The following is a 15,750-nucleotide window of genomic DNA, read 5'->3' as shown; positions in this document are numbered from 1 at the left end:
ATACTCTCTTTTAAGAATTGACTTAAAAGAGTTGAGCCCTGGCTGGTGTAGTCCACTGGACTGAGCACTGGACAGCGAACCAAAGGGCTGCCGGTTAGATTCCCAATTAGGGCATATGCCTGGGTTGCAGGCTAGGTCCTTGGCATGGGGGGCATGGGGGTTATAGAGGGTATGGGGTGTGTGAGAAGCAACCATACATTGATGTTTCTCTCTCTCCTCCTTCCCTTCCCTCGCTCTAAAAAAATAAATCTTTTTTTAAAAAAAAGTTAAATTGAAGGGATTATTATACCAAGCTTTAGCATTAGGCTTCTAAGGGTTTTACATTTTTTCTGCCTAAAAAACAAACAAACTGATAACATGCTTATTGAATAGATAACTGGATTGTAAAAAGCTTTGAGAATTTGTATTAAGTTATTTTTAACATGTTTTATCATTTATTTTATTTAGGATAGTATATTGAGTGAGAAGGGATCTCTTATCATATGATTTTGATTAAACACATAGTATTAGAGGTTTGGGAAATTCTTCCTTGGTTAGTAAAAGGAAGTAGAGCACCCTACTCTTTTTTATTTAACTCTGTTCTATGTAATATCTTCCCGAGTGTTGTGACTAATTTCCTTTGTTGAAAAGAAATTCATCACCAAATAAAGTGTCTCAGCCTTTGTGCATTCGAGTATTTAAACAATATCCAGAAGATATTTTGAAAAATTTATTTTTATTTTTCAGTAAATTCAGTTTTTATTAAGCATTAGATCATGATGGAGGAAAAATATAAAAAGTGTAAGATAAAATATTTTATCTCAGATTTCATTGGGGAACTATGAGTGTGTGATAAGTGATAGTATAGGTGGAAAAACTTTAAAAAAACTAAAAAGAACTGATGCTCAGGTAATGTATATCTTTCTATTTTATAGGTCTTTTGTGTGAAGATTTTATTAGGTTTCTAGGCTAAGAGCAGATCTGTACAAATCTAACATAATAAGTGTTCATTAACTACTTTTATATAATTTTTTTATTTTTAATGTATTTTATTGATTATGCTATTACAGTTGCCCCATTTTTTCTCCCTTTTCCCTCCTCCGTCCTGTACCTCCCTCCCACCATCATTCCCCCACTTTAGTTCATGTCCGTGTGTCATACATATAAGTTCTTTGGCTTCTCCATACTATTCTTAATCTCACATATTATTCTTAACCTCCCCCTGTCAATTTTGTACCTACCATTTATGCTTCTTATTCCCTGTACCTTTTCCCCCCATCCTTTCCTCCCCTTCCCTGCTGATAACACTCTACTACGTGATCTCTATTTCTGTGAATCTGTTCCTGTTCTAGTTTTTTGCTTAGTTCATTTTTGTTTTTTTAGGTTCAGTTGTTGATAGTTGGAAGTTGTCATTTTACTGTTCATATTTTGATTTTTTTCTTAGATAAGCCCCTTTAACATTTCATATAATAAGGGTTTGGTGATGATGAACAACTTTAACTTGACCTTATCTTTGAAGCACTTTTTCTGCCTTTTCATTTTAAATGATAGCTTTGCTGGATAGAGTCATCTTGGATGTAGGTCCTTGCCTTTCATTACTTTGAATATTTCTTTCCAGCCCTTCTTGCTTGGAAGGTTTCTTCTGAGAAATCAGCTGATAGTGTTTATGGGAACTCCTTTGTAGGTAACTTTCTCCTTTTCTCTTGCTGCTTTTAAGATTCTCTCCTTATCTTTCATGTTGGGTAAGGTAATTATGATGTGCCTTAGTGTGTGCTTTCTTGAGTCCAACTTCTTTGGGACTGTCTGAGCATCCTGGACTAACCTTTTGTCATATTAGGAGAGTTTTTCTTCATTATTTGTTCAAGTAAGTTTTCAATTTCTTGCTCTTCCTCTTTTCCTTCTGGCACCCCTATGATTCGAATGTTGGAATGTTTAAAGTTGCCCTGGAGGTTACTAAGCCTCTTCTCATTTTTTTGAATTCTTGTTTCTTCATTCTGTTCTAGTTGAATGTTTATTTTTGCCTTCTTCTCCAAAGTGTTGATTTGAGTCCTGGTTTTCTCCCCTTCATTGTTGGTTCCCTGTACATTTTCCTTTATTTCACTTTTCATAGCCTTTATTTTTTCCTCTATTTTGCAACCATACTCAACCATTTCTGTGAGCATCCTGGTTACCAGTGTTTTGAACTTTGCATCTAATAAGTTGGGTATCTCTTCATTCATTGCTTAGTTGTATTTTTTTCTGGAGCTTTGATCTGCTCTTTCATTTGGGTTGTGTTTCTTTGTCTAAGCTCATCTGTTACATAGTAAAGGGTGGAGCCTTAGGCATTCACCAAGGGGGGGGGCAACCGTATTGCTGTGCTGTGGCTCTGTATGTGGGGAAGGGATCCAAGAGGGAACAATGCCATTTGCTCAGCTCTCCACTGGCTTTCATCACTTCCTCCACTACCCACAAGCAAATTGGGCCCTTCTCATGCTGATTGCCACGTGGTTGGTTTTGTGTACATTCTAGAACCCCAGGAGTTTCTCCAGCAAACTCTCCTATGTGGCTGGGAGTTTCTCCCACTGCATCAACTGCGACAGGCTTTTTCATTCAGAGGTTTTGAAGCTTTATTTCCCTGCACTGGAACCCTAGGTTGCGTGATCTGTCTGGCTCTTCAGTTGTTCCTCCCAGTTTATCTGCATGCAAATGTGGGACCACCTCCTCTGCCAGCTGCTGCCTCACCCACCCTGGTCCTCCAGTTGCCGCCTTGCCACAGGTCCTCTCCACGCCAGCTTCCCATCTGGGCCCCTCCTACCAGTCTGGATGAATGTTTCTTCTTTAACTGCTTGGTTGTCAGACTTCCATACAGTTTGATTTTCTGGCAGTTGGTTATTTTTTGTTTTTCAATTTATTGTTGTCCTTCTTTTGGTTGTGAAAGAGGGCAAAGTGTATCTACTTATGCCTCCATCTTGGCCTAAGTCTGCTTTTTATATAATGTTGAGGAAGACTAGAAATTGTGGTCTTTTGAATATCCTAACAAAGGTTACACAGCATAATAATCTGTGGAACCTAAAAGATATACAGATGTCCAGGCTCTATCCCCAGAAACTGATTGACTAGACCTAGGCTTGAGCCCCATGAAGGATTACAATGAAAATTCCCCATTAACAGCCTCTGCACAAAGAAATATCAATTGTATTATAGTTCTCGACTAATAGAAAAGAATTACTTTTTAGTTTTAAATTTCTCATTTCTGTATTTCATTTTAAGATTGTTTTGGGGTTTTAGTAACATGGTCTGTTATTTTTAAATTAATTTATTTATGTATCTTTAGAGAGGAAGGGCAGGAGAGAAGGGGAGAAATATCAATGTGTGGTTGCCTCTCGTGAGTCCCCTGCCGGGAACTGGCCTGCAACCCAGGCATGTGCCCTGACAGGGAATCGAACTGCGATCGTGTGGTTCGCAGGCCTGCGCTCAATCCACTGAGCTACACCAGCCAGGGCAGTAACATGGTTTATTGATAAAGGCATTTGTATTACCTCTACCATACATCATTGCTGTAGAAGAATAGTGCTTATTCACACAAAAAGCTTAAGGAGTTGTGTCCCTGGTTTAAATAGCACTGTCCTGATGGGTCAGAATGAAACCACTCTGATTAGTTGGTGAAGGCGAAAATGAGGATACAGTAATGTGGCTCTGATTGGACAAGGAAAGTTATAATACTATTGGTTGAAATAGATACAGGGCTGATCCTGCCAGCAGCCAGGCATTTCAGTGCAGGCTTCTTTCTCCCTAAAGTGCAACTTGTGGGAGAGGCTCCTGTTTTAAATTTTAGCCTAATTAGTCACCAGGAGGCCTTCTCAACAGGTACCCTCATTCTCAGGCTGGACGTACTAAATTTGACTATAGCCACCTGATTGATTGGTCTTCAGGGTTGCTGTACCAATCACATTACCTCAAGCACTGGATTGTGTTCCTATTTCGCCACATTCCCTCCAGCGTTTGGCATTATCCAGCTTTTTAACTCAGCCAGTCTAATGTGTAAATAGCGAGATCTCATTATTGTTTTACTTTGCATTTTCTCTGATTATTAATGATTTTAAGTGTCTCTGCAAAGTGCTTGTTAGCATTAGAGTTTTCTTCTCTGTAAGTTACTATTCATATCCTTTGACCATTTTTCTGCTGGGTTGACATTTTCTCTTGGTTGATATGCGGAAATTCATTACATATTCTAGAAAGAGTAATCCCTGCTTGTTTCAGATATTGCAGATATCTTCTGTTGTATTAGTTAGTAACTTTGCTCTTGGTTTCTTTAAACAGAAATCTTTTACTTAATAAAATTATTCCACTTTTTGGCTGCCATTGAAAAAAAAGAGCTGTGTCCTACAAATAACTTAGGCAAATTCAACTCTTAGCACTTTTAGCAAATGAACTGAAGTACTTTCTCCTACTATTCAGGTCTCAAGCAGAAGCCAGTAATTTCATTTAGTGTTGTCTAAAGATAATGGTTATCTGTCCCAAAGTTAGAAGAAAAACCATATTGGACTTATTAAGAAATGTACCCTAGAACTGAAGAGCAATTTAAGGAATTTTCAAGACTAATATTGACTTTATATAATACAACATAATTTACCTGGTAAAATGCAAACTCACCATATTGCCAAAAGTAAAAGCTATCAAATATAATCATTTATCATCTGGTGCTTTTTTTCATCATTTTTTTTTCTTTTTAGAGATTAAGAAGCCACCAGTGGCACCCAAGCCAAAGTTTGCGGCGGCTAATAATAAACCGACTCCACCTCCTGTTGCACCCAAACCTGATATTGTGATTTCCAGTGTTCTACAGTCAACAAAGAAAACAAAACCAGCAATAGCCCCGAAACCAAAAGTTCTGAAGAGCTCGCCTCTTTGTGACATCGGTCAGTCACCATCAAGAAAAATCATTGTGAACCTGGAAGAACATAATAAACAAGAATTACCCGAAAGCACTGACAACTCTGCTTGCAAAAACACAGCGCATCAGAGCTGTGGTTATGCTTTACCAGTGTGTTCCTGCGGTTCTGAGTGTATCCATAAGGTTGAGAATAGAGAGAATTTGTGTGTAAAGGAGCTTGTCTTACAGCCCATAGAGATGCCTGAACATTTAGAAAATAGTCAAGTTGATGAGTCCTCTTCAGCTATAACAACAAAGAGTAGAAGTGATTCTAATGGTGAAATGGTCAAGAGCCAGAGTACAGTTGTTTTAAAGGCTAGCATCCTAGAAGAGAAGCTTAAAGATGTTTTAACACAACGAACGTCACCTTTTATTTCCTCAAAGAAGCACAGATCCACAGACAGCCGGGAAATGAATGAGGGTTGTTATTCCAACAGACAGTTCAGAATTAAACTTGCAGACTTGTCACCTTCCCTGTCCAGCTTTGAAAAGGTTCCTGATCATCACTGCCACCTACAACGTCCCATCGATGAATTTCAAAATATTGAAACTTGTCAGGGTGGCAGTGATAAAAGCAGTATTTGCGTTCCTTCATCTGGCCAAGAAGCTCTGGCAGATGGTAAAAGGAGTACTTTTTCACCTTCGGGTGGAGATAGTGAGAAATCAGAAGTCAAAGACCTTGGTCCCTTGGAAATTCACTTAGTACCATGTACTACAAAATTTCCAACCCCCAAGCCCAGAAAGGCACGGGCTGCACGCCTGTTACGTCAAAAGCCCATAGATACTCCTTGTGAAAGTACTGAAGAACCAGAGAATTTAGAGAGTAACTCTTCTTGTCTTTGTGAAGATAGTTTGAAAAACAAGATCAATGTTATTTACCAGAATGTTTTGTGTAACCAGGAACAGGTTGACAAAGTGAAACCAGGAAATAAAAGTGGATTGGATGTGGACTCCAACAGTAATGAACAGAGTTTAGTTGATTCCCAGGAAGCCATGTGTCATGAAACATCTTCCTCTGAAAAAACGACACCTCCTTCAGATACAGACTCTAATTTGAATTCTGACAATAAGTTAGTAGATGGTTCTAGTATGTCACCTGCTGTGGACAAAGGGACCAGTTTTATACGATGCAGTACTGTATCTATGAGTCTGCCTAAACAGCTGAAATTAGCTTGCAACAAACCTTTGCCCCCTACCTACAACCTAGGAGTGTCTGTCCCTCAGGTGCAAAAGGAATCTACAATAAAAGATGGAAGTTCCTCAAGAATTGTCCCCAAAAAACCTCAAAGACACAGCCTGCCTGCTGCGGGAGTGCTTAAAAAGGCTGCCTCAGAGGAACTTGTGGACAAAAGTTCTTATCCCTCAAATGAAGAAACAGGTTCAGACAAGGGTCCAGAAGGAAACCACGTTCGACAGTTGCATGCCCCAAACCATGATGTGTTGTTCTCCTTTAATATGCCTAAACGGACTTCAGAGAAACCAGTGTGGAAATTACCTCATCCTATTTTACCCTTTTCAGGGAACCCAGAATCCTTAAAGTCTATCACCATATCGTCAAATAGTGATCCTTCAACTGCCCTGACCAAGCCCAGGGCAAAATCACTGTCTGCTGTGGACATGGAAAGGTGCACTAAGCCTTGCAAAGACTCTCAAAGGAAAATCTCTTTAAAGAAGTTGCTCAACATGAAGCTGTCCATCTGCTTCACGAAGACCGACTTCCAGAGATTTTGGTCCAAGAATAGCCAACTTGAAGATACAACCGCTGGCAGCCTCTCAGGCGGAGAGGGAAAAGTGATTGAAAATGATTGGCATGGCTTGTTAGTAGAAGAGAAGAGAAATAAGCCCATCAAAGCGCATTCCGCAGATAACTACAGCCTTGAATCCCAAAAGAAGAGGAAGAAGTCTCGGGGTCAGACCAGTACTACTAATGGACCAAGAGCTGAGTCTTTGGATGACCAAATGCTCTCTAGGGAGACAGCATCTCAGGCACCTTGCAAATCTGTTGCAAGCGGCTGTGCACCGGAGTATGAAAACATACGACATTATGAGGAAATACCGGAGTATGAGAACTTGCCATTTGTTGTGGCTGGAGGGAGAACACCAGAGTTGGAAAGGCAGAACTCCAGCAGCATGGAGGACACTGACACAAATGTGTATGAGGTAGAAGAGCCATATGAAGCTCCAGGTGGCCAGCTGCAACTTGGACCGAGACATCAGCGTTCCAGGTAACACTTAGGTGCCAGACAGATACTGCATCACTGCACTTTTACACGCATCACTGAAATTACTCTTCCACAACCCTATATGACAGGTAAAATCTCGCACATAGAGAAAAACCACTTGGTGAGAAAGTGGATTAGTTACCTATATATTAAATCATTCCAAAGTGCAGCCTCCTGGGTCATTTAGTCAGAATGGGTATTTGCAAGCGTGAAACAGTTGAGCTACTTAGTAGCTGATTCAAAGAATTTGAACCAGTAGTAGTAGTGATATATAAAAGAACTGTACCAGAGCGGTCCCAGGACCTCCAAGGCCCAACTTGGAAGATACAGCTGGAGCTAATAGGAGGAAATTGGCCAGCTGAGTGAGCTTTATTTGCTAGATGTAAAATATCTGAAGTTATTGAAATCCGTGCATTTGCTTATGGTGTCCTTGGTCAGGTGAAACCTCTAAATTTGCAAAAGTTTCTACTCTTTGAGGATTTGTTATTTTACTTGTTGAAGGCTTTAAACTTCAGATGGATATAGGAAAAATGCAGGAAACACATTAATTACTCTCCTTTCTCACTTTTGAATAGGCACCTTCTACCCTTTGCATACCTATTCCATTTGTCTTGCTGAAACCTTGCCCATCCTTGAGGGTCTAGCTCAGCAGTGATTGGCTTCAGGAAGCTTGTACAGTTACTTAGTAGGAAATATTTACTTCCTATTCTGACCTCCTGGTTATGTTCTGCTGTCCTGCCCTTCTCTCAATTTGTCTTATGGGATGATTACTTATTAGTATGTCTGATATTCTGTATTCGGTTTTAATCTCCATGAAGAAGTCTGGTCATATCTTTTTGTCCTGTGTGAGTCCAAGCAAGGGGCTTAATAGGGATGAGTAGATGTTGGTTGGACACATGAGAGAATGAATGAAAAAGAGGCAGAGGAAACAACCACTGCAGCTACTTGCTTCCTTCTCTCTCCGTAGTCAGAGGGAGCCTTTGCATTGTATTTTAAAGTGTTGCTTTTGCATCTGACACAAAGCTCATAGGCTCTTTTGGAAGTCCTCATATTCTTCTTAGGTCACTAACTTCAAGCTTCTGAATACTCAGTCTTAAAATGGGACTTTTGTAGAAATACTAACATATGTGACACATAATAGGGACTTAAAAAGGATTATTGAGTGAGTGAATAAAATTATCTAATGAAATCTTAGTGCACCAAGTTAAATAAATTGTTTTTTCAGATGTCCTAGCATTTTTCTTTCCTTATAGTCCTTTTTGCTCTTCTGTGACTCATAAAAGATGACTTACCTCCATTGCCTAACTTTTCTCATAGCTGATGCTATTCTGAACATTAATACCTGAGCAAAAGCCTCTTTGTTGGCATAAATATTTCCATGGAGAATTTGAGTTAGTGATCCAGCTTAAAAAAATACAGTTAACTTTTCATGCCTGCCCTTCTCTCATGGAACAGTTTTATTGGTACTGTCCTTTTAACATGCTTTTGTGTAGTGTGTGTGTGTGTGTGTGTGTGTGTGATGGGAATGAATTTGGCTTCTTTATGATATACTGCTCTCCTTAGCTGAGATGAATTTTTTTTTCTTGAAATTGGAGTCTTGGCCCTTGGTGTAAGTTTCCTGTTGGCCTTCGTGTTTAAATCCCAAAAGTTCGTCATTTTCTGTAACACAAGCTATAAACCTCTGGAACTTGTTCTTTATCTGATAGTGCTTCTTATACAATTAGGAGTACTGCTGCTTGGCTGAGGGGAGCCAGGCTGGAAGGGGTTAAAGGGGTTCACAGCCAGCCAGGTCAGCTGGCTGGCATTCATGAAGAAGGGTTCTTTCTGGAAGCCACAGGACACCAAGGGCTGTGTGAACAGGTTGCAGGCGGTCAAGTAGGGCAGCTTGATGAAGGGTGGGTGAGCTCTGCTTTTGAGTTTAGCTTTCCACAGAGAGTCTTCTTTAGGGCTCAAGCAGGTTGCTTGAAACAAGCTTAAGACTCCTAAAATGTGCCAGCTGAATCAAAAGCTTGCAGTCATAGGACCAGACCAATAGTTTTGCCTGCAAAATTGTGCCTTTTGTAAGTGGCATTGAATAGATGAGAAAGCAAAATCCAAGGCTTGGGGAGGAGGACACCGGGACACCCTAAAATAAGGTGAGCTGACAGGATGCACATTGAAATCTTGTCCGGCTGTTGCAACTATAGACCTATTTACAGTGATTCGAAGTCCAACACCCTGGTGATCTAAAATGATAAGAAAATGCAGATGAACCCTGTTTAAGACTTTTCTGCTGGAGTAATCAGAAGAGTGTCTAATGGTTTCTCAGCACTCAGGGACGAGAGTTTGGATTTCACCTAAGGGACTAGTTTACAGGGACTCACTAGTTTTTAGGGACTCACAGAGTCTGCATATATAACCAGATTCCAGGTCAAACAGATATTTGGCAAGCTTGGGAGTAGCTGACCTTTTAGAGTGTAGGTTTCATGAATCCAACAGCTTAACATTTACAAATTTATAACAACACACTTATAATCCATCAGGAAATAATTATGAGCAGTCTCCAATTTCCAACAGGGTTGTGTTAATGTAAAACTGCACGATAATTTGAAGCTCGAAGTATATTTCCCAAAGAAACAGCTTTGGCATCGGTGGTAAAGGTTCCATTTTAGCCCCCCAACTATATTAACCATTGGTGTCCTGTCCCCTTCTCTCTTCCCTGGTGAATTCTTCCTCTCAGCACTTCTTTGGCCTGAGGCCGGAGAGTTGGCCAGGGTGGGGTTGAGCTCCAGGATATGAAGAAGAGCAAATCCGCTGGGTCTGAGGCTGCAGGGTCTGTGGAAAGGGTGAGGTGACTAACGAGGCTTGAGGGCTTTGGGGGCTGCACTTGCTTCGAGGAAGACTGCAAAGCTGTGGGAGTGATAGGAAGAAAGGAAGGGCCGGGTGGTTACAATTTAGTAAGCAGTGGGTTTTCTTTCCCTCTTTTTCTCATTTTTCTTGTCCTTTCCCCTACCCATTCTCCTTTGCTACCTGCATGAAACTGCTAGTTGAGTTTCTGACCCCTCAGCAAGAGTGAGTAAAAGAAACTGGGGGAAGGCAGAATGGGGTAAGGAGTAGGGGAAGGAAGACCCAGTCAAACCTGAAGGCGCAAGAGGGTGGAGGGGGGTTTCGAAAGCTGTAGAAGCAGGTAAGTTTTAGGTGTTCCCAGTTAGATCATCATTGGGTCGCTGCTCTGGGTTCTCAAAAGCGCTTTTGTTAAAAGATTGAGAGCCAGTCCGAAGTATTCTGGTGTGTCTTGGGTACATTTATGAGAGCTCTCTTCCCAAAAGGTTTCAGTCATAATAAATCTAAAACAAGTAGTCAGCAACGGGCCTTTTTCTCTCACTGCATGCAGGTGACGAGTACTCAGTTCCTACTATTATAATTTAAGAAGGGTGATTTTCATAAGGAAGTTTCAACAATAAGGGCCTTTATTAAAGAGTTATGGACAAATCAGAAATATAGTAGTGTCCAAATGTTGGGATTTCCCTCTTGAAATTGTAGCAGATTTCTTGATTCTGTAACCAAGAAAAATTTTCCCTGGAAACATTCCAAGTCTTCTGTTGTTTTTGTTTGTTCTTACTGTATATAAACACTTCAGAGAAAAAGTATGGTAATTGGGCCTTCCTAGGTAACCCAGCAAGTCCTCAATTTACTTATTCCAAATGTTGACCATGTGTCAAGCACGGTGTATTCTAAGGTGGAAGGGGTTGCCTCCTCCCGGGGAGCTTCTGTGCAGTGAGGCGGCAGACAATTGCAATGCGACATGGGTTTATTAATCCAAACTTCATCTGAGTTATACCCCAAAAGATGACTTCACAGAGGTGGTGACACTTGACTCAAGGCTTATAAAATGGACATGATTTGATTTGACATTTGGAGGTCATTTTGTAAACTTGATAAAAGCAATTTTACTGGTGCTGTGGACGAAGAAACCAGACTGCAAACTGAGGAGGACTGAGCAGGGAGGAAGTGGAATCAGCAAATGTGATTTGCTGTCCCCTGAAACTTTGCCCAGAAGTCTCCGTCTCTAAAGGTTTGAATTTATCTTTTGGTTTTCTTCAAGCACCAGAATTCAAACTAAAACAAACTTCAAAATCATTTCTTTTTAATAAATTGGTATGCCCTCATCTCTGATAAAGGAAAGTACTGAGTTTTTTGGTTTTTTCTACCATTTTAAACATTGACTTGGGTTTAAAGAGCTGCCAAATGGCATTATAAGTTGTCTCAAATCCCATCATGGCATTTGTGTTATACATCATTAGTCCTGGTCTAGAAGATAGCTCTCTTGGGTTGCATCTACCATCTGGTGCTGTTGTTGAATTTTAATAATGATTAAGGGTAAAGTAATAGCCCTACTGAGCCTTTCTATGCTGTCATAACACGGATAGGATTATGCACAGGAGGTTGGGACTCATATATCTTAATAGCAGCTCTTTCCTGTGAGTTATTTTCAGCTTCGCCTCAGGAAATATCAAAAATTTGTATGACTCTTTAATTTTGTTTATTGTGTTGTAATCATAGCCACATAGTTTTGGCAAATATGTTTATATACTTACCCTACATTTTAAACTTTGCTTAGAAGCATTCGATTTTATTTCTGGGCAATAAAGCTTTTCTTTTTTCCTTTTTTAAAAAAAGATTTTATTTATTTATTTATTTATTTATTTATTTTTAAAGAGAGGAGAATGGAGGGAGAGAGAGAGACAAACATCAATGTGTGGCTGTTTCTCGCACACCTCCCTACTGGGGACCTGGCCTGCAACCCAGGCATGTGCCCTGACTGGGAATCGAACCAGCAACTCTTTGGTTCACAGGCTGGCACTCAACCCACTGAGCCACACCAGCCAGGGCTTCTTTTTTCCTTTTAGATAAGTATTAGTAATTAGTATTTGCAGTATTTTGTCCAGCTTTATTGGTTTGGTCTTATTTCCTCCTAAAATATATAAGTGATATCTTATCAGCTGCATCAGCATCAATGAGGTAGAATGTAACTGTATACTTCTGGAGGTGTACTTTTAGTCAGGGATGAAAGAACAAATATTCTACATTGTGACTGTGTGTGCACACACATTAAACACATCACACATCCTGCCTTGCTTAATAAAACTATATTGTTTGGAGATAGCTGATATTTGCACATTTTAAGGGGAAAAGGTGGCATTATTTTTAGAGATAATTGATTTTCCATTGCTGGGTTTTTATTAAATTTTTGAATATTAAACGTCTAAACATTTTATAATTTAGCCAAGTTTTCATGAAATTATAACTAATTACATTAGCAAGACAGATACTGCTTTCTAATATGAGCTTTTTAACCTATTTCTTAGAGAAATATTCTCTGTATGAACCTTTTGAGAAATAGCAGATAAGAGGGGACCTCATTCTTTCCCTAAGCATTTTTAATCCCTATAAGGACCCAATAGGTGGAGATAATCAGATACCCCATCAATCTGTGAATATTTTAAACCTATAAGTAGAATGTTTGGAACTCAGAATGCATTTTTGTAGTAGAAATAACTGTGAGTAGGAGTTAGGTTCCCAGCCAGCCCACAAGAACATATTTAGCTTCTAATATATGAAAAATACAATGAAAGTAATAGAAAATGAGACTGTGGCAAGATTAAAACAGACCAATAAGATTAAAGAAATAGTTTTTATGATTCTTAAATGCAGGTGCCTTCAAAGAGGAAAAGTTTAGTGTGTTGAGGAGAATGTTAAGGGAAAAGGGAACAGGATGAAGACGTGTAGAAGGTGAACCTTGACCCACCGGTTCCCCAGGTGGTTCGGTGGGATCCCAGATGCAGGCAACCTAAGGGGATGAGTATGTTCTTGTTTCGGGTATCCAAAGAAATGCCTGTGCTTGTATATTAATTTTGTAAGCTTTCCATGTTCTTGTAGACATTTTATTTATTTATTTGGCAGGCATTTCTTTTAAATGTGTCATCTTGTTCCTGGCATTGCATAGATTAATTTGGCAATTAAGGAAAGCCCTTTATTTTAAAAAGTAGACATATTTATATGAGCATATTTATTAAAACTCTATCAGGAACAAAAAGCAGCTTGAATTGTAATACTTTGGGTGTGGGAAGCTACAGAGAAGTGCTGACCTTTTTTTTTTTAATGCTGAGATTAAAAGTTAAGTTGGAGACTGGAATTGTCTAGCATTCTTCTGGGTGGTATGGAAAATCTACTTTGGTGGCTTAGTCTAGGTCTGGTAATTGTTTGTGTTCATGGATCTCTGAAGAGCAAAAAAGGATTTTGCAAGTAGTTTTGACATCAGGCAGAGATGATCTGTCATTGGAGCTATAACAATTGGGTTGGCCAAATAGACTATCAATGCAGTAAAGTATTATGATAGTATTTCCAGGAAGAATAGCTGCCTTCTGCAGTTGTCTTTCAGATTTCTCAGTCCTTGTTGTTTGCATGTATCTGTTTTAGTTCCATATACATAGTGAATTGGAGTAAGGTTGTATTTGGTCTTATCAAACCCTTTTGTACATAAATGAATTGAATTATGGTGATAGTGACTTCAGGAAAAATGGACAAAGATGGAAATGCAACTGTGTTAGTGGTCTGGTCTCTAATGTTCAAGGGTCTGTTTACCAGACTCTCCCATTCATCGAAGCGTTTAGGATTTTGATTCAGTAAAGGTGAAATAATAAACACTGGACAAAGAAAGTTACTTTCTACCGAATGTTCAGATAAAAATAAAAAGGAAAACAGACACATTTAGGCTTTTTATGTTTGAAATGGTGTAACTGCTTGTTCTTTTAGCCCCTGTGGATTCCGCTGAAAACTTTATTTTACTTAGATCATATGTTTTTTTGAAGTCAGTTTCTTGGTAACTTATTTGTAACAGTTGATATACTTTGGCATGTGTTAGTATTGTTTGAAACATTAGGAATTAAAGAATAGATTTATTTGGGTTTTAATAAATTTAAAATAACTTTTTTTATTACTCTGAAAAGCAGTTACTATTTGAATTGTCTGGCAACTAATTTTAAGTCCAGGAAGGAAGATACAATGTGTAAAGAAGGAATAATTGGTGACTGGTTTTGTTGGTCCCCCCCCCCCCCCGTCTTTCAGTTGGTGCTTAGATGTATGGGCAGTCAAAAGAAAACAGAGATTTCCATTTAAAGGAGTAGCTTTTTCACTCCTTAAATTTTCTTTCTGGAGCTTCACCGTTAGAAACATGAGACTAAAACACAGCTCGTCTCTACTGCCCTGTTAGTTTGTGGGAAGGACTAGGAGTGGGCAGGGAAGGGATAAATAATGAGATCATTCATGAGTCCAGGTCTGATTTATTTAGTAGCAGAAATTAGGGTGAGGAAACTTAAATGGGAACCTTTTGGGTAGTTTGTAATGGTTTTAGGTTAAACATAATGATAGAATCATTACATTTGAGAACTAGAGGAGTCATTACCAATTATCCCATCCAGCCTCCTCATTCACTGATGAAACCAAGCCCAGCAGTACTTGACTTTCCCCACACCACAGTAATGGGAAATTGCAAAACCAAGGCTCCAACTTGGTGCTTCAAAATACCACATTGCCTCTTCTAAGGCTATTGTGGAAGCATTACGGAGAAGGTCAGCAAGATTTAGAAAACTCAAGTGATCTTGAGTTGTGGTTCCAAAGAGGTTCAGGTTTGCTTGCACCACTGCCTTTTTTCCTTGTTATAACAGATATTGTTACCCCTATCAGGTAAGAGGGCTGCACGTAGCTGTATATGAACACAGGATTATGACTCGATTTTTGGTATTTTTAGGTTTTATTTATTTGTAGAGAGAGGGGAAGGGAGGGAAAGGCAGAGGAAGGGAGACGTTGATGTGAGAAACATCTGTCCGTTGCCTCTCGGACAATCTCTGACTGGAACCGAACCAGCAACCAAGGCACATGCCCTGACAGGAATCAAACCTGTGACCTCTCGCTTTGCAGGCCGATGCCCAGCCAGCTGAGCCACACCATTCAGGGCTGGCTCAGTTTTTGAAAATGGTGATTTCAGGCAGGGGTGTATTCAAACTATGCAGAAACTTTCAGCCCCCCAAATGTCTGATCTTACTAATACACAGTAGAGGGGTACTATTTACTCAACATTTCTGACATGCCAAGCATTTAGTTAGGAGCTCTTGCATGATTTATTTTGTTTCTACTATTCTGTGGGTTGGATATTATTTTACGGATGAGGAAACTAAGACTTAATGAAGTCAAGTAAGTTGTCCAAGGACACACAGTTAATATGTAGATAAACTGAGTATGGAACCACCTTTTACAATCCTGAGATACTGATTTTAAATCAGAACATGTTCATTTCATGCTGAGCCATAGGGCATTTGTTTTGCCATGATTTTATTTTTTATATTTAATATTGGTTGAGGTCTCTGATCTTATACATAAGGGACAAAATATTACCGACCCTAATTTGTTCAAGATTTAGAGGGGAAAATACAGGAACACCTGCAATGGTATGTATAGACATCATTGAGCATTTCTGAGGCCCTAAATCTTCCATGCAAGAAGAGCTCGTTGATTGGAAAGCTTTAACGGTTAGGAAATACATAGATGTTTCCGTGGTTGGAAACTGAACTAATCATTCCATGTTTGCATTTGGTCAAG

The 15,750-nt window shown here is 39.4% G+C and overlaps 1 protein-coding gene across 2 annotated transcripts in view; it reads left to right on the top strand.

The window, feature by feature from the left end:
- The window catches only part of FGD6 (FYVE, RhoGEF and PH domain containing 6), a 114,074-nt gene that overhangs the window by 4,222 nt on the left and 94,102 nt on the right, over positions 1-15,750 (top strand). For both annotated transcript variants that reach the window (XM_037068304.1, XM_037068303.1), the window contains exon 2: positions 4,692-7,116. In XM_037068304.1, the coding sequence (XP_036924199.1) occupies positions 4,692-7,116 (2,425 nt within the window). The remainder of the gene's footprint in view (positions 1-4,691; positions 7,117-15,750) is intronic.

This window comes from Sturnira hondurensis, unplaced genomic scaffold (genome assembly GCF_014824575.4).
Source record: "Sturnira hondurensis isolate 20B ecotype Veracruz unplaced genomic scaffold, ASM1482457v3 Scaffold0017436, whole genome shotgun sequence".
Classification (NCBI taxonomy): Eukaryota; Metazoa; Chordata; class Mammalia; order Chiroptera; family Phyllostomidae; genus Sturnira; species Sturnira hondurensis.
The sequence above is the reverse complement of the archived record's forward strand: the minus strand, read 5'-3'. Positions and strand labels throughout refer to the sequence as shown.